The sequence below is a fragment of the Muscardinus avellanarius genome (genome assembly GCF_963383645.1).
Source record: "Muscardinus avellanarius genome assembly, chromosome: 17".
Classification (NCBI taxonomy): Eukaryota; Metazoa; Chordata; class Mammalia; order Rodentia; family Gliridae; genus Muscardinus; species Muscardinus avellanarius.
The window spans coordinates 12,950,242-12,977,529 of NC_137803.1; the positions used below are offsets into that span (position 1 = coordinate 12,950,242).

The 27,288-nt window shown below is 41.6% G+C and overlaps 1 protein-coding gene across 1 annotated transcript; it reads left to right on the forward strand.

Annotated features, from left to right (window-relative positions):
- Window positions 1-1,374: 1,374 nt before the first annotated feature.
- Window positions 1,375-26,509, forward strand: VPS4B (vacuolar protein sorting 4 homolog B; the record flags this gene model as incomplete). The annotated part of the gene is made up of 12 exons (XM_080714672.1): window positions 1,375-1,451; window positions 3,738-3,876; window positions 8,722-8,833; window positions 11,025-11,181; window positions 13,755-13,822; window positions 17,440-17,559; window positions 19,331-19,487; window positions 19,843-19,991; window positions 20,466-20,547; window positions 21,314-21,533; window positions 24,352-24,492; window positions 26,408-26,509. 12 exons carry the CDS (start codon window positions 1,375-1,377, stop codon window positions 26,507-26,509), a joined length of 1,524 nt encoding a protein of 507 aa, XP_080570798.1.
- Window positions 26,510-27,288: the final 779 nt, after the last annotated feature.

The following is a 27,288-nucleotide window of genomic DNA, read 5'->3' on the forward strand; positions in this document are numbered from 1 at the left end:
ATTAAGTTATAATTTTATGGTGGTTGTTTCAAGTGTGCTTTATCATTCAGACTTGTAACCTAAATAATTTGAATGAAGAATAGTCAAGAACTTCATAACTTTCCCACTGACTGAGGCAAAAATCCCTGTATCTGGATACTTATAATATGGCCAGGGAATGCAGATAGGTAAAAATTAGAATTATAAATAATTCCATAACTGCTTTAACAGAAGAACAGATTAGTGTGGGAGGGCAGCAGGGAAGGGCATGTTGCCCAGGGCAAACGAGAACTGCTTCACAGAGGAGGTGGTGTGAGTGCAGAGGTGAGCCCACCTCTATTTGCCTGCTCTGGGTTCGATGTGATCTCATTGAACCCTCAGAACAACTCTTCAAGGTGAATATTCTGGTCTCACAGAATCAGAAATCTAAGTTTATTAAGGTTACAAATGTGCCCAAAGAAATATGGTCAATTAGTTAACTAATGTTAGTTAAGTAATGAGTTAGTGTTAAGGTTGGTTTTCAATCCAGATCTGTTTCCAAGTTTGTTGTTTCTCTCTCTCTCTCTGCAGAATTCTGCCTCCCTGAACAAGAAAGTTGAATGTTTTTCAGGCAGAGAAAAATGCCTCACTAGTCCAGAAGTGTAATAAAAATACCGCAGAGGGTTGGAGGAAGCTACAAATAATACAGCGTGAAATAGAACTCAAAGGTTACTCAGTCCCAAGCATTTATTGTGTCTAATATTCCATGCATTATCCTAAGTCCTGGGGAATCATAACACACACATGCACACACACTCGCATACACATAATCTGTGGTATGACATCTGTGTGTGTGTATGCATCTATATACCCACACATACATATATTAGCCACCATGTCAGATGGCTTATATTAGGAGAAAACAGACCTATAGGGTGACTGACCAGACACAGTGTGATCGTTGGGAGTGTGTAAGGAGGCAGTGCATTCTATAGGAAACAGGCTCAGCCCCCTCAGGGCTGTTGGGGAGACTTAGCAGCAGGAAAGTCAAGGCCTGGAGAATCTGGGGTTTCATGGGAGGCAGTGGCAGAGGGCCTTTGGGGTGGAGAGTTCACAGCCTTAAACAAAAGGCTTGCCACTTGAGCCCACCTGGGACGTGCCAGTAGGGGGCAGGACAGGAGTCTGTACATGTGGGAGTGTGGGCCGAGCCTCGGGTCAGGCCTCTCCCGAGGAGCTGTGTGCGCCATGTATAAAGCATTGGCGCTCACGCTGCTGAGTGGGGGGGCGTCACGGAGTGTCCGCATCATGGAGTGGCAAGCTCACACTTTGCCATCATTATGTGTGTACAGGGGAGGCCTTGCCATAGCCAGCTGAGCGGAGGGAGACCAGTTAAGGCATGGGCCTGTGTGCCGGGAGATGGTCGTGGCTGTGTTAGGTAGTGCCCACTGGAACAAAGAAGAAATCCGTGATCAGAAAACACTTGAAGGAGAATGGTCAGCTTCTGTCTGTGGTTTACAAGTGCAGGAGGAGGAGTCTGGGCTTTGCTTCTGGTGTCTGGTTTGGATACCTTAAGTGGGGAGGAGTTGATGCTGGAGATATAAAAACAGGAGCATAATTGGGGAGAAACAAAATCAATTCAACTCCTGAATTTGAAATACTTTTAGAGACTCAATGACAGTGGTCAGTGAGCATTTGGATACAATGCTGAGTATTTGGATACGAGGAGACTGGGGTGAGTGGGCTGGGCTGGAATAGGGCCTGGGGTTATCAGTAAAGGGGGTAGCAGAGGCTCTGGACCTAGGGAACCTGAAAAACAGTCAGTAGTAAAACCCTGGAGAAAAGGGCAGAAGGAAGCCAAGAAAGTAGACCCGCCAGGGTATTTTTTTTTCTCTTTTTCAGTACTGGGGATGGAACCCTGGGTCATTCTAATTCTGAGCTACACCCCCAGCCCTATTTTTATTTTGAAACAGGATCTCACTGAGTTGTGGAAGGCCTTACTAAGGCTAGCTGAGATCCTCCTGTTTCAGCCTCCCAATTGCTGGGATTACAAGTGCAGGGCACCACCACGCCTGGCCAGTATTTGTAACCAGTGTTAAGTGCTGCAGAGAGGGAGTTAGATAAGGGTGAGACTTGGGAATTGGGGGGGGGGAGCAGAAAGCGTTTCTGGGGGAGTAGAGGGTCGAGAATGGACTTGGGGTACTCTACTCTGGTGTTCTCCTATAAAGAGACAGTAAGGTGGTAGCTGGGAAGGAGCCCAGGAACTGGAGAGTTGGTATGCTTTAGTTTGGGTTTTGCAGTATGATTCTCAGATAAGATTTAAACCACTTTTCTGGCAAAGGAGGGACTCAACAAAACCAACAATGGCTGGAGAGGACAGTAGGGTGGCGTGTCTCTGGGCAGTGGACAGCAGAGAGCAGGTGGTGGCTCGCCCCAGAGTGGAGGGAAAGACTGGCCGTGTAGACAAGGCGGGGCCGTCTTTTCTCCTGAGACAGGTGAGACTTGGCTTCCTGGGGTTTTCTGGGTGCAAACACCCTGGCCTCCTAGTGGGAAAAGGACAGTCCTAGATGTTCTCAGCCTGTGTGCTTCCACGTTGATGACTGGACCTGACCAACTCTGGGGTGATGAAGTCACTCAGTCTCATGCCGCACCTGCTATGCCAGACTCATGGACAGCGGTGACCCCTGTCCTCGAGCTAAGAGTGGACAGACAGGCCAAAAAAACAGGAGGAGGAGGAAACAAAACTCACTTCTTGGAGATTTTAAAAAGATAGGCATTCTGGGGTTAAGATTCGGAGGGCGACCGAGTGTGGTGGTGCACGCTTGTAATCCCCATGCTTGAGAGCCTGAGACAGGAGGATGGCACAGATTTGAAGCCAGCCTCAGCTACTTAGTGAGGCTCTCAGCAACTTAGTGAGACCCTGTTTCCAAAAATATAACATAGGGCTGGGAGTATAACCTGGAGGTAGAAGGGCCCTGGGTTCCACCCCCAGTACTACCAAAAAAAAAAAAAATATTCAGAGGGCAGCCTAAAGAGCACCAGCCTTAAGCAGTTGAAGACATCTCACCTAGGGAGTAAACAGGGAGCACAGCCCAAACCCTGAGGACTGTGTTCAAGGTCACATCAGAGGAGAAGAATCAGCCACAGGGACAGAAGCTGCTGGACAGGGAGGAGGAAAATGAGGAATGTGGTGTCCCCCCCAGAGGACAATGTTGAGAGGGAGGTAATGGTGGAGTTTGTAGATGTCAGACAATCAGGTTGAAGGCAGAACTGGTCTTTGGGTATAACATCATAGAGCTTTGATAGGAGTTTTGTTTTGTTTTTTTTTGTGATGGAATGGAATCCAGGCACATTCTACCTCCGAGGTACACCCCCAGCCCTATTTTTCATTCTTTATTTTGAAACAGGGGCTCACTAAGTTGTGGAGAGCCTCACCAAGCAGCTGAAGCTATCCGTGAACCGCGATCCTCCTGTTTCCACCTCGCGAATGCTGGGATTCCAAGTGTGCACCTCCACGCCCGGCTTGGTACGGGTGTTTTACTGATGTGGTGAGTTGGGGGAGAGAGTAGAGTCTCATCCGGTGCAGGGTGGGTCCCAAAAGATAGCAGAGAAACAGAACTGAGCTAAAAGGTGTGTTGGTATCAAAGGAGGTTTTCTGAAGGAGAGCCATTTGTTTATTGACGGAATTATCGAGGGGTAAGAAATTGTTAGAGACGACAGAGGCCAAATAACGAGAGGTGAAGATTTTGAGAGAGCAGTGTGTTTTTTTTAAACTTGTTCAGCAATTCCCTGGAGTGCCTGTCATCTGTTGGCGTGGGTCCAGCCTCAGGACAGGAGATTCCAGTGAGTATGTACACGGGCGGAGACGATGAGGATGGGGTACAGGAGCGCAGGGTGCGGGAGAGCCCGGAGCAGGGTGGGGTACCGCCTTTGCCACACAGACTAGCCAGGCCTCTGAGCACTTATGGCTGAGCTAGGCCGGGGACATTCTAGGAGGCGAGGTCTGCGGCGCGCAGGCGGCCTCAGCGAAGGGGAGGACCAGAGGCTTTCACGTCGCTAGAGGTGAGGTCCTGCGAGCCCCGCGGCTGTGCTCCAGCATTTGGGTTTTATCCCCTGCAGTAGGAAGCCGTTCGTGGTTGCCCTGGCACCTTTGGGTGCCAGGGTGGAAGTGGACTGACTTTCCCAGGCTAGGTAGTAAGCAGTTCTGACGATTGTGATGGCGGAGTGAGCTAGGATTGTAGCGCAGAGATGGTGAGGATTGAATCCCGAGAGAGTAGCTGACTCTACACCACTCAGGTGGCACGGCGCATTGCATCTCAGGTGCAGAATGCTAACAAAACCAAGGGTGAACTGGGCATTCAGCAGGGGCCAGAGGGATTCAGAAAGGTGTCCCGTGTGCCATCCAGTACCATAGCCGTGCAGCTGTTTCCCTGAAATAAACACGCAGTCTTCAGGCATGGTACCCGCATTTCAAGTGCTTAGAATCCGTATGTGGCTCATGGCCTTAGACTGGGAGACACAGAAGTTTTCATCATTGGAGAAAAGCTGCTTCAAACTACGTAATTGTATGGTGTTCAGAAACAGATGCTTAAATACAGAGGTAAGACTTGCACTTTAAGCTGGGTGTGGCACACACCAGTAGTCCCCACTACCCGGGAGCCAAGCTGAAGGATCCCTTGGGTGCACAAATCCAAGACCATCCTGGGCAGCATAGTGAGACGCTGTCTCAAAAAACAGGAGAGAGAAAGAAGAGACTTTTAGTGTGGGGGGGAGGGGGGTACTGGGGATGGAACCCAGAGGCATTCTACCTCTGAGCTACACCGCCAGCCCTATTTTTTATTCTTTATTTTGAAACAGGGTCTCACTGAGTTGCAAAGGCCTCACTAAGTAGTAGCTGAGGCTGTCCTTGAACCGCGCTCCTCCTGCCTCAGCCTCCCGAATGCTGGGATTACAAGTATGTGCCACCACGCCGGGCTGAGACTTTTTCTTTAACAAATGTCAGCGTGGTACCTGACTCCGCACCACAGTAAGGGAACAACTGAATGAGGGAGCCAGCAGCTGAAGTAGTAAGTGGGGCCACATTCAGGCTTCCTGCGAGAGCAGTTACAGATTCCTCGAAGGCTTGTAAGGCAGTGGTCCGCCCCTTCTTGGTACTGAGCCGCACCCTGGGGTGCTTAGCAGCTGGGTTTGGTTAGCCGTGCACGCGAGCATTGAAGGACATTTGGAACTTTCAGGTACAGGTTTATGTATGAACATAAGTCTTCATTTCTTGCTTGTACTTGCTTTTTAGTTTTGTAAACAGAACAAAAGCAGCCCAGTTCCCAGAATGGTGGTATCATTTTACAACCCCCTAGCAGTGTCTGTGTGGTCCCATTCTCACCAGCATTTGATGTTGTCGCTGTCTTTTGGTTACCTTGGTGTGTGTGTGTGTGTGTGTGTGTGTGTGTGTGTGTGTGTGTAATGATCTCATTGTGGCATTAATTTGCATTTCTCTAATGACTGATAATGTTAAAGTATCTTTTAATATGGTTATGTGCCTTCTATGCATCTTCTTTTGTGAAACTTATTCATGTCTTTTGCCCATTTTCTAACTGAATTTGTTTTTTTGTTTGTTTGTTTTTGCGGTACTGGGGATGGAACCCAGGGGCATTCTACCTCTGAGCCACACCCCCAGCCCTATTTTTTATTCTTTATTTTGAAACAGGGTCTCACTGAGTTGCAAAGGGCCTCACTAAGTAGCTGAGGCTGTCTGTGAACCACCATCCTCCTGTCTCAGCCTGTCAAATGCTGGGATTACAAGTGTATGCCACCACACCCAGCTTAATTGAATTCTTAAATTAAGTAATTTATTGTGTGTGTGGGGGTACTGGAGGTAGAACCAAGAGGCATTTTACCTCTGAGCAACATCTGCAGTCCTGTTTTTTATTCTTTATTTTCAAACAGGGTCTCACTAAGTAGCAGAGTCTGGCTTGTAACCTGCGATCCTCCTGTCTCGGGTTCCCAAGTTCTGGGGTTAAGGAATGTGCACCACCACGTCCTGCTTAATTGAATTCTTTTTAATTGATGCTTCTTTTTTTTTTTTTTTTTTTTTGTATTTCTAATACTAGCTCCTTGTCAGATTGTCCCAGGAAGACATGATAATTCTGTAGGGTTCTTGGCTTACGTGGCAGAAAAGAATTTCAGCACTCACTGATCAGGGTCAGAGAAAGAAACTGGCTTTATGCAGGAAAGCGAGATTGCAGGGAGAAGGCCGCCACCCCAAGGCAGAGTGTTCCAGCAACAGTCTCTCTCATGGAACCCCGACGAAGGGGTCGGTGGGGTCCCACAGTGCGCGTCTGGCCTTCCCCCCAAATCTCGGGTTCCCAGGTCCCCGGGTGGGTGGTGTCTGACCTGCTCCTCCCAGTGAACCCTTTGTTTACTCAGCCCCTCAGGTGGGGCGAGGGCCTTTGTGGTTAAGGGTGTGGGCTCACTGAAGCTTCTGCGTAGAAGAAGGGGGAAGTTCGAGATTATGAACTTTCTAGATCTTAAAACTCGATTTTCCGTTTGCTCCCCAATTTGCTCCTTTCTACCTGATATTTTATTTCTTTCGTCTTACCTCAAGATGGTTTGCAGATTCTCCCAGTGTGCACCTTGTCTTTCCAGCCAATTATCAGGATCCTTTAGAGAGCAAGCGTTTTTATAAAGTCCCACAAGTTCCATTTCGTCATGTTTCCCTTTAGACAGTGGTTTTGATGTCAGACCTAAGAACCCTCTGCCTGACTCTAGATCCCGAGCTTTCCAGTGTCGTGATTTCATGTTTTGTAGTCTATGAACTATTTTAATTCTTGCAGAAAGTCGTTGCACTTGAACTCCTTCCACACATACACGGTTGTATCCTGCTTTGTAGAATGTCTTCAGAAACACTTTCCCTGTCATTACAAAGTATTTCTTAAGATTATTTTAATGAATTTTTAATGACCTAGTATTCCTTTTGCTAAATTCCATATTTTGTTCCTTAAAAATCCTCTCTGCAATGCTGGGCGTGGTGGCGCACGCTTATAATCCCCGCGCTTGGGAGGCGGAGACAGGAGGATCGCACAGGTTCCAAGCCAGCCTCTACTGAGGCTCTCAGCAACTTAGTGAGACCCTGTTTCCAAATAAAATATAAAATAGGTGTGGGAGTATAGCCCAGAGGTAGAAAGCCTCTGGGTTCCACCCCCAGTACCACCCAAAAAAAAAAATCCTCTCTGCAGGGCATGGTGGCACACCTATAATCCCATTACAGGTGTGCTGGGGAGGCTGAGGCAGCGAGATTGCAAATTACAGGCCAGCCTGAGCCACTTAGTGAGACCCTGCCTCACAAGAAAAATCAAAAGACCTCTGCGGTTAATGTCTCTGCTCAGAAAACCCTCTCAGTTAATGACTGGAATAAAAGTTTTAGATATTTTTCAGATTCTTAGTATTTCATTGCCTTATTGTTTTGAAGGAATTTTACCCCATTTATATTTCGGCTGTGGTTATGTGCTTTAGACATAGTGGCACTTAGTTTTTGAGACTTGACCTAATGATGCTTGTGTGTGAGCGCTCACACGTGCCCTTGGTACTGGAGATTGAATCCACAGACATCCAGGCTACACCCCTGCCCTGTTTTCTATTTTGAAACAGGGACTCCCAAAGTTGCTGAAGGCCTCCCTAAGTAGCTGAGGCTGGCCGCCAACCTGCGATCTTCCCATCTCAGCCTCCCAAGTACTGGTGCGACACCATGCCCGGCCATTTTTTTTTTTTTTAATTTACTGGTGCGACACCATGCCCGGCCATTTTTTTTTTTTAATTTTGAAACAGGATCTCCCTAAGTTGTGAGGCTGGCCTTGAGCCTGTGATCCTCCTGCCTCTGCTTCCCAGGTACTGAGATTAAAAGTGTGCACCACATGCCTGGCTTTCTTAAATGCTTTTTTAATTTGAATTTTCAGATTACTCGATTATTTCTTACTGGCAACCAAGTTTGACTCTAGTTGAATAAAACTTATTTGAAATTTTAGTGATTGGGACTTGATGAAGTACTAGTTAGAATACATTTATTTATCCATATTAAAAAATCCAGCTTTTACATATTATAAAGTTGTAGTAATTTATGGTATAACACAGTTTTAAGTTTTTTCTATTATAAAAACAGATTAGCCAGGTGCAATGGTGCACACTTGTAGTCATAGTACTTGAAGACCAACAGGAGGACTGCAGGTTCACGGCTAGCTCAGGAGCTTAGTGAGATGCTCTTTCAAAATGAAAAATAAAAAGGGCTGTCCAGGTGTGGTAACGCACATTTGTCATCCCTGTATCTGGGAGGCTGAGGCAGGAGCATCACAGTTCGCGGCCAGCCTCAGCTACTTAGTGAGGCCCTCTGCAACTGAGTGAGACCCTGTTTCAAAATAAAGAAAAAAAAAATAGGGCAGGGGGTGTAGCTCGGCGGTAGAATGCCCCTGGGTTCCATCCCCAGACCTGCAAAAAAGGGGGGGATGGGAGTGTAGTTCAGAGGGAGGACTCCCCTGGCTTCAATCCCCAATTGAATACACACCCGAGATAGATTGTAAGGGTGCTCCTGTTAAAAACAAAAACCTTTAGGCAGGGGATGTGGCTGAGTGGTAGAGAGCTTGCCTAGATTGTGCAGAGCCCGAGGTTCCATTAGGCATCATCATCATCAACAACAACAAAAATCCTGCTGTCAGTGCGATCATTTAGCTTGGGGTTTATGCTCTGATCTTAATGTTGTTATTCTCATCTCTCAAACAGAAAGCAATAGATCTCGCTAGCAAAGCAGCACAGGAAGACAAAGCTGGGAACTACGAGGAAGCCCTTCTTCTCTACCAACATGCTGTGCAGTATTTTCTCCATGTAGTTAAATGTAAGGCCATTTTTTATTTTTTAATCAAAAAACACTAATAGAAGAAAATATTCTATTTCTGGTATAATAATTGAAATAGAAAGCCAAGAAATTCTAAACTATTCATTTGCAAAAAAAAAAAAGAAGGAGGAGGGGGAGGAGAATTCTGTTTTCTTCCTAGTAACTTTTTTTTTTTTTTAATTTTGGTGGTACTGGGGATGGAACCCAGGGGCTTTTCTACCTCCGGGCTATATTCCCAGACCTATTTTATACTTTATTTGGAAACAGGGTCTAGTTGCTGAGAGCCTCACTATGTAGCTGAGGCTGGCTTCCAAACCTGTGCGATCCTCCTGTTTCAGCCTCCCAAGTGCTGGGATTACAAGCTGTGCCACCACGCCTGACCTTCCTAGTCACTTTTAAATACTCTGACTTAGCTTACAGATATGAGCCATTGTAATTATTACTTTATATACCTACTTATCTTAAAATGTCATATACTCAATAAAAACCACTTTTTATTTTAGTGACAATATACCCAAATTAGATTTTTTGAATTTGCTATTTTCTAAGCACCTGTTTGAAAATAATTCTGTTTTAAAAAATGGTTTGGGAAGCCAAATGTCTTGGCACACACTTGTGATCCCAGTTACTTGGGAGGCTGAGACAGGAGAATCTCAGGTTTGAGACTGGCCTCAGCAAGTAGTGAGACTCTCATCAACTCAGTGAGGCCGTGTTTCTTTTTCTTTCCTTTTTTGTTTTTTTTTCCTTGCAGTACTGGAGATGGAATCCAGGGGCTTTCTACCTCCGGGCTATACTCCCAGACCTATTTTATATTTTATCTGGAAATAGAGTCTCACTAAGTTGCTGAGAGCCTCACTAAGTAGCTGAGGCTGGCTTCGAACCTGCATGATCCTCTTATCTCAGCCTCCCCAGTACTGGGCTTACAAACGTGCGCCACCATGCCCGGCTGACCCTGTTTCTAAATAAAAAAATTGGTCAAAGGGGTATAGCAGAATGCCTCTGGGTTCAATCCCCAGTACCCCCCCCCCCAAATAATTTGTGAGACATTTGATTCATGTATTTTACAAATATGTGTTTCATATTTACCATGTGCCGGGTACAGTTCTGGGTATAGAAGATAGAATAGAGCAAAAAAATTATTTAAAACCCCTGCTCTTGTGGCATATACTTAATGCAGTTGGGTAATTCAGGGTTTTCCTATGAGCTTGCCCATTTAATCTTGAAAGTTTATGTCAATTAAAGTGAGAGTAAATAGCCGGGTGTGGTGGCGCAGGCTTGTAATCCCTGCGTTTGGGAGCCGGAGACAGGAGGATGGTGCAGGTTCAAAGCCAGCCTCGCTGGCTTAAGAGACCCTGTTTCCAAATAAAATATAAAATAGGTCTGGGAGTGTAGCCTGGAGGTAGAAGGGTTCCATCCCCAGTACCACCAAAAAAAAAATAAAAATAAAAATAAAAATAATAATAAAATAAATAAAGTGAGAGTAAGAGTGAATCCTAGCAGATAAGATGTTTGGGGCTAATCCTGTGTATTGCATATGTTACTGAAGTCTACTTTTGAAAATAGCCCTGGCAAAGTCCTTTATGTAGAAAATGACTGTGTTGGTGGTACCCAACATGAAATTCCCAGTATTAGATCGCTCTTTGCAATAAAGCTTATGTAGACATTACTGGAAATGGTTAATAGTGTTTTAATTTTCTTTTCACTAACCTAACATGTATTAATTGTACCTCTTGAATGGGGTTCGGTTGATATTTCAGCACATATATACAGTGTGCACTGATTAAAGCCAATCCCCCCCAACTTCTGGTAATCACTCTGCTATATTCGGGTCACTTGTCTTTCTAATAATTGGTTTAATGAGAGGCGAGCAGCTTTCCACTATTTGCAAAATATAATGGATGAGTGAATATCTGAAATATACAGTCTACAGAATATTAAATAATTTATTTTTATTATTTAACATTATCTTAGAGTACCTCCTGCCTTGCTCAGGTCTCTTTATTCACACCCACTGTTGGTCTCCAGCCCTTTGGGGAAAGGAATAGAAAAGAGTTGATAGTCACTGATGCTGATGAGATAGAGATGATCTTCTCCCCTGCAACATAGATTTGTCCGTTTAAAAGAATGTGTCTAAGAGTTTAGACCTTCTGTAAAGAATACGAATAGAAAAGTCTCTCCTTCCCTTCAACAGATGAAGCCCAAGGGGATAAAGCCAAGCAAAGTATCCGGGCAAAGTGTGCAGAATACCTTGATAGAGCAGAAAAACTCAAGGAATATCTGAAGAAAAAAGAGAAGAAACCACAGAAGCCAGTGAAAGAGGGCCAGCCGAGTCCAGCCGATGAGAAGGGGTGTGTATTTAGCATTGGATTTTGTTGTGTCCTTTGACTTTTAATTTGCAGACTACATATCTTCTGTTTAAACCTGGAGTTGCCAAACCATGAGTCATGGGCCGGTGTACAAGGACTGTATGGCCATGTGGCCGGTTTTGTTGGGCTCAGCCTCACCCATTTGTTTACATGTCCTACAAAGCTAATCTCACGCTGCAACACCAAAGTTACATGGTTGCAGTAGAGACTATGAAGCCACAAAACCTGAAATACTTACAGTCTGGTCTTTTAGAGATGGAAGTTTGCTGACCCCCAGGACGATACACCTTAAGTAACTCTTAGGACTGCTTGCTAGCAGTGGGGGAAACATCTGCAGGACTGGCACTGAGGGTTAAAGTTGTAGGAGTGATCTGCAAATTAAATCCTTGACCAGTGGACAAAAAGAAAACTAATTCCAGTAGTATATATTTTTTGAATATCTTATGAGTTGTTCATTGTGGATTGCATTAGATTTGCTTTAAATTTGCGTTAGAAAGTGCAAACAGCATAAGGACTGAAAAAAAACTGTAATTTATAAGTATTGAAGCCCATATTTGGAACGTCTTCCTAGTGGAAGGGGGAGGGGCATATCACTTATATTTACAGAGTTCATTTACTTGACATGTAATGCGCGCATGTCCAGCTCTGTGCCAAGCAGGAGGAGCCTGCTCTGAGCAGATCCTCTCTGACCATGCTGTTGATGGGGACCGAAAGTGGTTCTAGGTAACCTGCTCTAAGGAAAGTGAGACTCTGGGCTGGGCTGATCCTGACTGGCTGGGTTTGCAAACATGGAGGTTCTGAGCGTTAGTGGATGTGGTACACAGTTCCTGCTCAGTAGTGGCCCAAGGCATGAAGTGCCCTTTAAGGGGTGCTCTGGGGGCTTGTGGCTGCTACCTGAGACCATCTGGAAGGACCTGCGGAAGAGAACTAGACTTGACATGGCAGAGTTTGAAGAAAATTAAATTTATCTTCTCTGTTGTTCAGTACATGGCCAGGGGTCTGGGGGTTTTCTGTGGCACCCCAAGAATATTTCCTCTCAACCTACAGCATTCATATAGCAAAATTCAGATCAGAGTTCAGTCTTAGGACTTAATGAATTAGTACTTAGTGTTTTCAGTATGAAAGGAAATTTGGTGCAAGGCAGAAACTCCCCACATAAAATGAGAATTCTGGTAAGAAGTTGACTTTGAGTGTCTGGGGCCTTTAATACTGAGACTCCTGCTTGTAGGAACATTCTGTCTTCCTTTAGGCTCTTCCAGGCTTTCGTGAAGACCCTGTAATCATCTGTCCTGCAGTGGTTACTGGGGGTTGCCAGTTTTTCTCCTGTACTCAACAGCAGTCTTAGGGATAAACATCAGGACTCACTTAAAAGGGCTGTTTTTGTTTTTGTTTTTAATAAATACGACCTTTGCAGTGCAGGAAGGCATGCTAGGAGGAGGTTGGAGTGAATGTCAGGGAATCACTTTCTGTTTCTACCTTAACTCGAGCCTCATCATACGATAATGACCAAGGCAATCCCATTTTGGCATAAAAACTTGTCAGACTTTTCATCCCCTTTCTTTTACTTTTACAAATGGTACAATGTCAGTTGAGCACTGTGTGCATGTCTACAATCCCAGCTACTCAGGAGGAAGATTACAAGTTCAAGTCCAAGCTGTGCAACTTAGTCACTGTCAGAAGGGCAAGGGCTGGGGATGGAAGTAGCTCAGTGGTAGAACACCCCTGGGTCCAGGCCCCAGTACTGAAAATTAAAATAAAAAAAAGATAATGCCAGATTTTTGGCTTTGTCACTTTTCTATTCAATTTTGTATCAGGAATACCGAGTAAACTAGTCCTACAACATCATTTTTAAAAGATTGCAGTGGATTCTATCTAATGTCAGTTCCTCTAATTGACCATAAATTATTTCTTTTTTTCCCCCTCTCTTTGTAAACAGTGTAGATAGTTTCTCCTGTGGCCAGATCCTTAAATTCATTTTAAATTATTTCCTTGGATGAATTCCTGGATGTGAAATGCTGGGCTGACCGCTTTTCTTGGGCTCAGTTCATTATCAGGAAGTTTCATCCATCCTTCAGAATCCTCACACTAAGTGGTACAGACCCCTGTACCTAAGATAACTAGTATTATGGGTTTGGAGTTTTTTTTTTCCCCTCCCAATATGAATTCTTATTTCAAGTTATATTTTGCCTGGTCCTGGTGTTTTTATTGTTGTTTCTTGCAACTCTCTTCTAATTCATTTTAAGTTCCTTGTGTAATAATGTGTGAGGCATGCATTTATTAATTTATACATATTTATGGAAATTTAGAACTAATTCACAATTTTATCCTGGTCTTTTTATCCCTTTCCTGTTCATGACTCCCTATTGATCAGTAACACGTTCACTTCCTATTTTACTTAATGTGTTCTTAAAAGCAATAAAATAAGCATAATTTTTAATGTGAATGTCTTATTTTGCCACTTAGGTTATAGATATTTCAGGTTGTCTTTCCTTCGTTTATACGTTATTTGAGAGCACTTGAGTGATCGTTTGAATATATTAAATTCTTTTTATTAGGAATGACAGTGATGGGGAAGGAGAATCTGATGACCCTGAAAAAAAGAAACTGCAGAACCAACTCCAAGGTCTCTTTAGATTTTATTTTTAAATTTATTATCTTATCGAAAGATGCATGGTGAATTGTGTGTTTGAATTGTTTTCACTCTCCCTCTGTGTAAGTGGGGTCCGACACTGGCTTTGCTTCTCTCTGGCCACAGCTGGCTCTGCTCAGGGCACTTTCACAGGGATCCCCAAGCGTTTCTCTAAGTTTAGTTTCTTCATGGAGCAAAAATACTGTTTTTATATCAGCCTTTAAAAAGCTGGCAGCCGACCTACTCTTTTTTTTATTTTACTCGCCCCCTTGTAGAGAGAACAGCATTGGTATATTAGCATGCTACACAGATTAACGTCTGCCTTTGTGAGAAGAACAGCGAGTCAGGATATACACTGGGGTTTCTTGCCCTTCCCATGGCCGACTCATTGAAGGTTTACTTTGTGTTTCCTATCTGCCCTTCCTCGTCTTCTTTGCGCTGATTCTGTTTACACGCATTTCTGTACATGTGTGTCTTTTCTAGCCTTCTGTTTTTACCTGCACACCTCTCAGCGCCCTTCATCCTGTCCCCCAGTCTAGGCGCCTCATGGCAGGGCGTGTATTCAGGTCTGGATCTTCCCCAAGCCCCACCACTTAAAAGCTTTCCAGTCACGAGCAAGTTCCCCAGCCTCTGAGTCCGAGTCCCCCTCTCCGAAGTGGAAAATCAAAATACTTCAGGGGAGGAAGATTAGTGACAGCGTAAAACGTCTCAATTATATATCTGATGAATTTTAGAGGCTTGATAACTGGATCCAGGTTTCCAAAAAGGCCTCTTTATAGTTGCTGGCTTCTTTACTTGCTGAGATATGATTGTCCCCTCAACATGTTAGCTAATGGTTTTCAAGTTGAATTTTATGCTTAGCCATGACAGTATGTATTTAGGTCTTCATTTGAATCTTAGCAGACAGAAGGCATAACAGGAGGTTTCCATGATGTCGGCTCAGCCTGGTTACCGAATATTGACTGTACCTAGATTAACCAGACCTTTACTCTCACTATGCTAAGCTATTCATTTGCTAATATTTCTGTCTTAAACATCCAACTGGGGGGTATAGGAGAGCACCTTGGAAACCGCACAGTTAATGGGGACAGGGAGCAGCTGAAAGCGCAGGGACCCTCATGGTGCGGAGTACGCCCCGAGGGCGGGCACGGGCACACTGGCATTTCCACCATATGATCCGAGGTGTTGCTGCTTACGCTCGGCATTTGTTGAGGAAGCCTGCAGTGGCCTTTTTCCAGTTGCAAGGCAAGAAGCCTTTTTTCTGTCTGCCTTAATGGTTTTGGTTTTTTTCTCCACCCACTCACAAGCGAAGATGGGGCCGGCATGGTGGTACACATACTTATAATCCCAGTACTTGGGAGGCTGAGAAAATAGGATGGCAGGTTTGAGGACAGCCCCAGCAAGAAGTGAGATTTCTAGCAACCTAGTGAGACCCTATTTCCAAATAAAAATAAAATAGGGCTGTGGGTGTAGCTCAGGTAGAATGCTCCTGAGTTCAATCCCCAGTGCCAAGAAAAGAAAATTGGAATCAAGTTTGAAATGATACAACCAGTTTTTACTATTTCTATAAATACTAAATAAATATATAGGGTCAGAAAGATTAAAAAATACAAATGCTTAAAACAAATTTTAAGTGGAGAAATTTGTTTGAAATTTCAGAGTGAAATAGAATATGAAAGAGTCTTAGCCTTTTAGGCATGAGATTTTCTTCTGTCTTTTAATGTAATGTTTTGCTAATGAATTTTATAGTATAATGTCTTCTTTTTTTCCTGTGATAATATTTTGAATCTTTACTTCTGCTTTAGATTATGACATTTAGTACATGACTGTCGGAATTTAAAATGGGCTTACTATTTGAATTTTCTGTTAGCTAATATAGATATTCAGTGACTTTTGAAGTTGAATAATGTGTTTTAATAGAACACATAGTATAATCAAAGACCAGATAGATTTATATTATTGGAAGTACGCTTAGGTAGGTATTTATTTCAGTAATCCCACCATATTTTAGTTGTAAAAATCATGAAATAGCTGGGTGTGGTGGCACGCGCTTGTAATCTCAACATTTGGAAGGCTGATATAGGAGGATTGCGGTTCTAGGACAGCCTCAGCTACTTAATGAGGCCCTTTGCAATTCAAAATAAAGAATAAAACATAGGGCTGGGCTGTCACTCGGAGATAGAACACCCTGGGTTCCATCCCCAGTACCTCAAAAAAAAAAAAAAAAAAAATCCTTAAGTAATGCCTGTATTTAATCTTTCACCAGTAAGCATTACAAAATCACTTTTAAACTTTAAGGAGGAAGATATTGAATAAATGTGAAAATAAACTGTATGATTTTTAACTGCATAAAACCTTTAGTCAGATAATGCACATATATAAAGCAAACTTAGTTTTGTTTAACTGACATGAAATTCTGTTATGTGATACAGGTATTTTCTTCTGTGGGATTACCAATCTTAATGACACAAAAAGTGAATTGAAGTGAATTGACTTTTCTTTATACTAGTCTGAACTTTTAGGGTGTAAAAATGTTTATGCTTTCATTTAATTTTAGTTTGACAACTAAAGATTTTCACAATTTAGGAAAGCTGCTGAGCATAACTGGTCTTTGAATAACAGATGTGTGGCATTTCCTAACAAGAAGAAATGGCTTATAAAACTAATCCTGTAATCAATAAATTGTGTAAATGATGAAGAAGCTACTTAGTAGTTTGTAGTCGAGCGATTTCTTTATACTAGGAAACCAGAAAAGCTTTTGATGTAAAAACGAGAACATTTTGCCAGTAAGCTATACTGAAGGATAGTCTGCTTGAACGCTTACTGCAACAATTATATGGCTTTGAATATATTGTCCTCAGAGAGTAAATAATGCATCTAAGAAACTTTAATTTACAAAAACTTAAAGAGAAGCCAAATAGAAATGCCAGGAAAGTATTGCAGATCTACTGGGATGTACTTTATCTTTTTTCCATTTCTTCCTTCTTTCTGTCTGCCCATCTCTTTTCAGCTAAAGTTGTTAAGCATGTTTTCTCTCGGATTGGGAGAGCATTAGATTTACCTTTTCTTCTGGTTCACAGGAGAAATAACAAATCAATTCCCATTGAATAATTGATGCTTCAGAATCAGAGTATTCAAATATTATAGCCACTTTATGTAATTTTGGGGATTTTCTAAACACTTTAATATTCATTTTATCATTATATCCTTATACTAACTAGTATAACAAGTTTGGGCAGATGGTGGTATTTTATCATCACAAACCAAAACGCTGAATAGGCTAGGTGCCCTAAACTAGGTTATCTAGCCACCAGCCAGGCTCCTGACGCCTGCTGACCACTCCCAACAGCCACCTCCTCCTCGTGCTGTTTCAGAAAGTCCTAGGACATAAATCTTTTCTAGACGGTTTAATCCCTTTCCTTTTTCACCACTATTTCCTTTTTCACCACTATTTCTGGCTCTGATGCCACGGATCTGCTCTAATTTAAAGATGACAAGTTGTTTTCTGGCTCTGATACCATGGATCTGCTCTAATTTAAAGATGACAAGTTGTTTTCTGGCTCTGATGCCATGGATCTGCTCTAATTTAAAGATGACGTGATGTTTTCTAGGCGCCATTGTTATAGAACGGCCGAATGTGAAGTGGAGTGACGTTGCTGGTCTCGAGGGAGCCAAAGAAGCTCTTAAAGAGGCCGTGATACTGCCGATTAAGTTTCCTCATCTTTTTACAGGTGAGATGACTTTTATACAATTGTATTTGGTGTTTCTTTTTAAATTCATCAGCAACGAAGGTAAAGCATTGTGAGTTCACGTCACTCCATCATGATGATCATCTTCAGTTCTGACCGTGAGGACGCAGTGAGAGGTGTTTTATTTGCTTTGCATGTCTTCATTTCGAGTACATATGGCAGAACAACCTTCATATCAACCAGTCGGGCATAGATCACTGACATGCGTGGAATGCTGTTCATGAAAATGTAGTGTATGTCTATATATGTAATCTAAATCTACATTATAATTTATTGGAGAATATGCACATCTCTTATAAAGATCAAAAAGCAAGTTGTAAAGCACATATAATATGTTTACTAAATAAATGTGTTCTTGTAAGTCAGGTGGGTTGACTTAATGTATGCCTGGGGTGAGGTTATAGGTGATAGTTTTTTCTTCTGGATTTTTTTTGCAGTAGTCATGTGTTAATGTCTTTTTCTTTGTTTTTGTTTTGTGTGTGGTTCTAGGGATTGAACCCAGGAACATCCTACCTCTGAGCACCCCCGGTGCTTTTTATTTTTTTTAATTGAGTCTCACTGGGTTGCTGAGCGTCACTAAGTTGCTAAGGCTGGTCTCGGAACTTGCAATCCTTCGGTCTTAGCCTCCCACGTACTGGGATTACAAGTATGCGCCAACACACCTGGCTTAAATTATTCAGTTTTTAGAAGAAATTTTTTGTTAAAGTCTGGCTGGCACACATACACAGAGTGCAGGAACCCATAAGTGTTCAGCTTCCTTAATTATCACAAAGTTGGTGTGCCTGAGTTCTGATCTCCCATCCTGAGAAACGGATTGCCAGTAGCCCAGAAGTGGTCCTTTTTCTCCTTTTCTCCCCAGAAACCATCAGGCAACCTCCCTGGACTTCTAATATAGACCATTTTGCCCATATTTGAACTACAAATAATCTCAGTTACTTTTACATAGTAGCATTACTTTGAAGACTGCTATCTACCATAAATGAAAAAAAAATTGTTTTTATAATGCACAGTAAGAAGATGATTATTTAAACAAAGTATTTGCATACCAAGTAAAAGTCTTTCAGTTTGATGTGGTATATTGCCACACCCAGGACAGTGGGCTTGTAATTGCAAACACCTAAGAGGGAAACGGAGTTTAAGTAAAATCCCAGGCTTTCCTAACAGCAAAGAAAATGGTTTTCAGCTTTAGTCACCTGCGTATCATCAGTTGCAGACACTGTCTGCTCATCTTATACCTTTTGTGTTTTGTGGTGCTGGGGATTGAATCAGGGGCATTGTATCTCTGAGCTACACCCCAGCCCTATTTTTTATTCTTTATTTTGAAATGGTCTCACTAAGTTGCGGCGGCCTCACTAAATTAAGTAGTTGACATGTCCAACCTTTCTTTCTTTCTTTCTTTCTTTCTTTATTTATTTATTATTGTGATTTTGGTGGTACTGGGGTTCCTGGAAGCCCTTCTACCTTAGGGCTACACTCCCTGACCTATTTTATATTTTTTTATTTGGGAACAGGGTCTCTTAAGCCAGCACGGCTGGCTTCGAACCTGCACAATCCTACCGTCTCCGCTTCCCAAGTGCGGGGATTACAAGCGTGTGCCACCATGCCCTGCCAACCTTTACTTTTTAAATATATTTTTATTCTTACTGGTGGGTTGAGAGTGAAAATCTTTTCACAGTATTCTTGAGTAGGTATGATTTCTGTGGTATCTGAAATTAGTCTTGAAATTCTCTTTTTTTTTTTAATCAAATTTTAGGTAAGAGGACACCTTGGAGAGGAATACTATTATTTGGGCCACCTGGAACAGGAAAATCCTATTTAGCCAAAGCTGTAGCAACAGAAGCAAACAACTCAACATTCTTTTCAATATCTTCCTCCGATCTCGTCTCTAAGTGGCTTGGGGAAAGTGAAAAGTGAGTAGTAAATTGATTACCTTTTAAAATTTCTTCTTTGCCTCGTAGACACTCTACCAGTCCGTAAGGTAATAGATTTCTTATATCATTAACAGAGAGAGAAGTAACATAATAAAGGCATTCATTTCTCTGTCAGATCAGTCCCTAATTCAGAATTTATTTTGCAGAAAAAAAGACAGTACATTACTAAAACTTAGTAAATTATTTAATGAACGTCCAGTTGTAACATTCTTACTTCTGCACTGGGAATACGATTGGGCTTTTATCTATCTATACAGTTCTTATGACACTGGTAAATCCGTTTGTTTTAGTCTTTTGCTATTTTTCTCAGCCTGAAAGTTTTCATTTGTTTTAGGCTCGTCAAGAACTTGTTCCAGCTTGCCAGAGAGAATAAGCCCTCCATCATCTTCATTGACGAAATCGACTCTCTGTGTGGTTCCAGGAGTGAAAATGAAAGTGAAGCCGCGCGCAGAATTAAGACGGAGTTCCTGGTGCAGATGCAGGGTAGCTACTGCCGACGTCTAATGTGGTCCCTGCGCATCACGTAGCCATTGTGATACCTGGGGGGAATTTAAAAATGATTTTCCCATTCTAACAAGCAGTTTCTTATAACCTGATCTATTCTGATCCTTTTCATACACATACATAATTTTTTTTAGTTGTAATTATTTTGTAGGACTCATTGATAAGTAAGAAAGCGATTAACATATCCACTTATTACATAACATGAACCATATCAGTCAAAAATATTTTCAAAAGAATGTTAATAGTATTTATCCAAAATTCTGGACAAATACTAGGAGGCTTGATTCTTGGGAATATTAGCATCTTGTTTCAGTAATATGACATTTGATTAAATACAGTTTCTTTGGAGACTCAGATGAGGTGCTTGAATGTTATTTCAAAAAGCACATGCAAGTAAAGTTTAAAAAACACCACAGTGGCCAATTATTTTTTAAATTACCTATTTTAATACAGGGGTTGGTGTGGACAATGATGGAATTTTGGTTCTGGGAGCTACAAATATACCCTGGGTTCTGGATTCTGCCATTCGGCGAAGGTATGATACTACGCGAAAACCCTTCATCTAAAGTCTTTGAAAAACGATTATTATGTAAGTCAAAGTAACATTAAGTAAGGTAGACTTTTAATTTTTAAAAACTCTAATCATTAGCTGATATGAAGCTTCCGCCGTAGGAAGGCATACAGACTCTTCCCGTCCCACTCCCTGTGCCGTTCACTGAATTCTGAAGGTGAAAAGGCACACGTCGGTGTTGGCCACTTTTATCCTATTTGCTTACTGGTTTGCCAGCAGGTTAGATGACCATCCAGCACTGAGATGGAGCTGTGTTAGACTGTTTACACTATAGGACTGTTTACTCTAGGTATACTCATAAAAGAAGACACTTTGTGTAAAATATATGTCCTATAAGATTTTGAGTAGTTTTACTATTTTGAATGTAGAGAATTATTGTCATCTCTATAATATCTCATATATCATTAACCTCTTGACTAAGAGTTTAGAGTCCATTGCTGTGGGAAATTGTAATCCTGTAGGATGTGTCTTTTATGTCATGAATTCGAGACATATAAACACTATGGCCAAATAAACCCAAAAATTATGTGAGAAAGACACCACTCCTTTGCTTGTACTTGTTGCTAATGTGTCATGAATATTCCTCCTTTATTTAACTTAAACATACATGCTTAACTTTGACATGTTTGACTTGAGAATATCTACATAAGTTTCTTTTTGAAAATACTCGAATTTTCTATTAAAATTAAATGTCTTTTAATATCTTTGATATCATTTCTTTTGTTTTGAGATTTGAGAAGCGAATTTATATTCCTCTGCCCGAAGCCCATGCCCGATCGGCGATGTTCAAACTGCACTTGGGCACCACGCAGAACAGTCTCTCAGAAGAGGACTTCCGGGAACTCGGGAAGAAAACCGATGGCTATTCAGGGGCAGATATCAGTGTCATCGTTCGTGACGCGCTTATGCAGCCTGTCAGGAAAGTACAGTCAGCTACTCACTTCAAAAAGGCAAGTGACTTCAGTGTAAACTTTCATATAATTTTTGCATCAGATTTCAAGACCGTCTATGGATGGCTTCAAAGAAGTAGGCGGGAAGCTGGGCGCAGTGGCTCGCTCCTGTAATTCTAGTACCTGGGAGGTTGAGACAGGAAGAATTGAGGTTTGAGGACAGCACGCAGTAACTTAGCAAGACCCTGTTTTAAAATGAAATAAAATAGTGCTGGGGGTTTAGTTAGGAGTTAGAACACCCATGGGTTCAAGTCAGTACCACAGGGAAAAAGAAGTAGGAAGGAGTTCTGTGTTACAAGTGTGGGCTTACATAATAGATTTATTTCTGGTATTTTTGAAAATAAGTTCTCCAGTTACGTTTATGGGTTAGTAACCATCAGTAATAGTTCTAAGATATCTTGGGTTTTTCTGTGAAATGGGATTTGCAGTATTTCTGTACCATCCTCATATAAGTGTAGCATTTCATTGTATAGTTGTAAGCTGCTTCTGATGTGGCTTAGAACCACCCTGAGCGGGGTCTGGTGCCTCTGTACCTCACAGAGTAAAAATAATACAAACGAGCATCTCTCGGAGGCAGTCACACGGCCTGGCACTGTGCTCTGCCCTTCGTCTTATCTCATTCGGTCCTCACACAAACAGGAACGAGGGGACATAGCCACCGCCCATGGTAGTCAGCCTGCGCTCGGATGCTTGCACAGTTTGCCCAGGGTATTCCGACTAGAACGGGGCAGAGGTGTGCTTTGCCTCTAGGTAAGGCTTCCTGCAGAGTCTGAGGCCATAAGCATTCTGCCATCCTGCCTTTCCTGTGTACATGAATCAGTTGAGCATATATGGCTGAGATAAGGTTTTATAAAAAGACTGTGATCCCAAGATACAGCATCTAAGTAACCATGGACCAGGCACCCTTGACCAAGCTCTTGCTTGAAGACAGCAGTATTCACTATTACTCTTAATAATACATGTGGAAATCCCTAAAAGCTATTACAAATCTAATCCCATAATATATCAGACTGATCAGTATATCATGACTGAGTTGCTTGTGTTTATTGTATATTATAATGAAGTTTTTTTTAAAGTTCATGAACTTGAAGTAAGACATGAACTTGAAGCCCAGCACTAGAGTTTACCTATTATATCTCCTTGAACAAATTAATTTACCTATTTACGGCTCATTTTTATCCCTAAGATGACAGCAATACTTTGAAGAGCTATTATAAGAATAAAGTAATATTCATAAAACACCAATCATGATACCTGAATGTTTCTTCTCTACACTTCTTCAGCCATCTCATTAGAGAAACATTGAAAGCTGGGCGTGGTGGCGCACGCTTATAATCCCTGCGCTTGGGCGGCTGAGGCCGGAGGATCGCACAGGTTCGAAGCCAGCCTCAGCTACTTAGGCTCTCAGCAACTTAGTGAGACCCTGTTTCCAAATAAATATATATAAAATAGGTCTGGGAGTATAGCCGGGAGGGAGGGAGGAAGGAAGAAAGATTGTAGGCTCAGGATTAAGCTATGCCACAGCTGTTACAATTCTATTTGATGTTTAGAAGGTATAAATTCTTAGGAACTAGGTCCTTTCCAATCCAGAATTTGCTCTTCTGCTCTCTGTGTTACCACTAGAGATGGCTCAGATGCTTATTGAGCCAGGTCAATAATAGAAGTGAAGCAAGCCGCTGAGTTTAACACCAGGCGTTAGGATCACAACTGTAGCACACACTCTATGCTTCCATCCTTCTCTTTGTTTTGGGGGGATTTGGGGTTTTGGGGGGAGGCAGTACTGAGGATTGAACCCAGGGGCATTCTGCCTCTGAACTACAGCCACAGCCCCATTTTTTATTCTTTATTTTGAAGCTCTTTAAGTTGTGTAGGGCCTCAGGAGGTGAGGCTGGCCACAAACCTGCAATCCTCCTGTCTCAGCCTCCCAAGGTATACGCCACTGTGCCTGGCTCTTTTCTCTATGTTTAAAGCTGATTATTTCAAATAGCAAGAACATGTTTGCCTGTGTTTTTTAATTTATTTTATCAATATCTAAAGTACTGATTTGGGCCCTGAGGTAGGAATCAGTAGAGCATCTGAAAAACAAGAACAAAAAAAACCTCTGACTTTGTGCCACTGAAATTTTGGGAAAGACAGAAATCAAATAGACTTAAGTAAACCTAGAATGCTTATCTCTCCACACCCACACCAGTCTTGAGATAATGCTGGAAGCTGGTCACTGTAATCATATGTAAAACCAGCCTGAATCTGTTAAAGATTATTGCCATCTAAGTAGTTGCATGTGACTTTATGTACAAACCAACCTTTTTTTGGATATTGTTAATGTTAAATCTTTTATTTTAAATAACTTATGTGTTATGGCTCAGAAACTAATATTTTAAAGAGTTTTGCTAAAAGAGACATAAAGACTATACTAAAATATCACGTTTCTCAGCCATGGAAAGATGACCCACTAAAGAAACTTTTTTAACGTCTATCTTTGAACACTAATATTACTACCACTTAATAAGTGCTAGACAGAAAGTGAAGCCACAGGCGATAGTTTCTTCAATTCATTTCCTCTCATGATCATATAAATAATTTGTGGTATAAAGTTTCAGAACATAGGAAAGCATCAAGAAAAAAACTAAAATCAACCAGAATCTAACCCGTTACCCAGAGATAACTACTTTTTGTTGCACAGTTTTTTTATTCAGAAATAAACTATTAACTCAACAAAACAGTTAATAATACATTTTGAACTTTCCTGCTAATGCCCCAGATCTGGATGTGTATGCAATCTGTTCAAGTAACTGCTTCGATTGGCTGTTGGTTGCAGGTTCGTGGCCCTTCCCAGGCTGATCCCAACAAAGTCGTAGACGACCTGCTGACGCCCTGCTCTCCCGGGGACGCCGGCGCCATTGAGATGACGTGGATAGATGTCCCTGGAGACAAGCTCTTGGAGCCAGTTGTTTCCATGGTTTGGAATTTTACTTGTTTTTAAGAAATATTTTAAAACAGTATACTTTATAATTTGTCAGCCAAAGGTAAAATTTTTTCAGTTATATAAGTTTTGCTGGAAAATGTCATTATGATAAGGCTTACTTAATACTCTGAACTCACTTTAGTTATTGTAATGATAATTATCTTTAAAATATTTTCTGGGCCTATGAGACTTTTAAGTGAAAAAGCTATTTTTTTTCTCTTTGGAGTACTGGGCAGATTGAACCCAGGGGTGCTCTACCACTTAGCTATCTCCCCAACCTTTTAACTTTTTACTTTGTGACAGAGTCTTGCTTTGTTGCCTAAGCTGGACTCGAACCTGTGGCCCTTCTGTCTTAGCCTCCTGAGTTGCTTGGACTATAGGAGTGCACCGCTGCACTTGGTGAAAAGGCTGTTTTTTATAGCAGGAATATCATCCCCAAATGTGCCTTAACTAAAATGTAGGATTGATGACAATTTTTTCCTCTGAATACCACATTTAAAAAAAATAATCATAGCTGGGCGTGGTGGCGCGTGCTTTTGATCCTAGTACTTGGAGGCTCAGACAGGACGATCGCAGGTTCGTGGTCAGCCTTGCCTACTTAATGAGGCCCTCCACAACTCAGTGAGACCCTGTTTCAAAATAAAGAATAAAAAATAGGGCTGGAGGTGTAGCTTGGAGGTAGAATGATCAGGGGTTCAATCCCCAGTACTACTAAAAAATAAAAAATAAGGCCGGGCGTGGTGGTGCACGCTTGTAATCCCTGCACTTGGGAGTCGAAGACAGGAGGATCATGCAGGTTAGAAGCCAGCCGTGCTGGCTTAAGAAACCCTGTTTCCAAAAATAAAAAAGTATAAAATTTATCTGGGAGTGTAGCCCAGAGGTAGAAGGGCTTCCAGGAACCCCAGTACCACCAAAAAAATAAATAAATAAAATAATAATAATAATAATAATAATGCTAATTATAGTACTTATAAATGGTATTTTTCTGTTTTATTTCTCATTTCACCTTAGAAAGTTCATATGATACAGGTCTTTAAAATTTTAACTGAAACTTTTTTAACTTGTTTTCTCAAAAAAATGTAATCAGGTCTAAATAATATTTACTATCAGAATATAGTTCTCTAGTTTGTATTAGAAGAATTAAGGTAATTTATAAGCTTTGTGGCTTTATAAGGTGTACTTAGAGAATTTATGGTATTTACAGAGTTGTGTTTATTATATTTTCTTGTTGATGAACAGTTGATTTTCAAATTTTTCTGTTTCAGTTTATAGATTTACAAAGAGCTTTGTTGTACAATTATTAACTTTAGTAAAACTACTATTTTTTTAGTTACACTTATTGGGAAAACATATATATGTATGTGTGTGTGTGTATATATATATATATATATATATATATTTTTTTTTTTTTTTTTTTTTGGTACCGGGGTTCCTGGAAACCCTTCTACCTCCGGGTTACACTCCCAGACCTATTTTATATTATTTTTTTTTGGAAACAGGGTCTCTTAAGCCAGCGAGATTGGCTTTGAGTCTGCGCGATCCTCCTGTCTCCACCTTCCAAGCATGGGGATTACAAGCGTGCGCCACCACGCCCGGCCTGGAAAACGAATATTTAAAGAAAGTAGACAAGGCAGGAAATGAGGTGGTGGCCGTCCTGGAAGAGCCTGGCTCCTGAGACTAACATGACTACTTCTTATAGGTCATGAGGGGTTTTGATCAGGAAGAAACTGGAAGTTTCTACAGGAAAGAATGACGTAATCAGGGGTTGTCCTTTAGAAAGGAGGAGGGCAGGAGCTTATGGCACACCTCAAGTACTCATCTTCAGCCTTAGGTTAGAGCAGAATCAGTAATGATGCTGCGATGCTCGTTAGTAAAGTTTTTAATACCGCCCTCCCGTCCTTTCCTGCAGTCGGATATGCTGCGGTCCTTGTCCAGCACAAAGCCCACCGTCAACGAACACGACTTGTTGAAATTAAAGAAGTTTACAGAGGACTTTGGCCAGGAAGGCTAAACCAAAGACGGCAAGAAAGATGTTTACCACGTGTATTCCTAACGTCATGGGTACTTTTGCCTTTCTTGGGTGTTAGCAGATTATTTCCGGTAGAAGTCTCACCACGGGGAAACGTGCGTTTCCTTAGGTTTTACGTTGTCCTTTTTCTCCATCACATGTTAAATGCTTCAATCAACACGGTTTGTAAGATGATGGGTTGAGAAGGAAATGAGCAATATATGAGTGGCATGAAAAATAGAAATCACCTGGTAAAAAGAGTATTAAAAATTGAATGGCATACAGCTATCCAGCATTTTTATGAGTGATGGTCTTTGCAAAGAGCATTTATCTTTTCTTTTTTTTTTTTTTACTAAAATGATATAGGTTTTTATATTTTGAAAAATTGTTAGGCATTCTTAGCAGTGAAAAATTTATTTCCTTTGTTAAAAATTAAAAATGATAGAATCTTTACTCTCAGGGAAGGGCAATAAAACCACCAAGAGCACCCTGATTGGTCCAGAAGGTTTGAATTGTGAGATGGCCCGCGCTCTTGCTGATTTCTAATAGGTTGACTTTTCTTTTTTTTTCCTGTGTAGATTTAAGTATTTCTTTAAAGGCAGCCAGCTTTTATATTGGACTAAACATTACCTTTCACTGTGCAGTCTCTAGAGAAAGACTTTGTAAATTAGGCATTGTCTTTACCTTAAAGAAAAAAAATGTCTATTTCATTGTCTTTTTGTAGCAAGATTGTCAAAACAGGTGGTAAATAAGTATGGGTTTTAAAAATAATTGTCATGAAA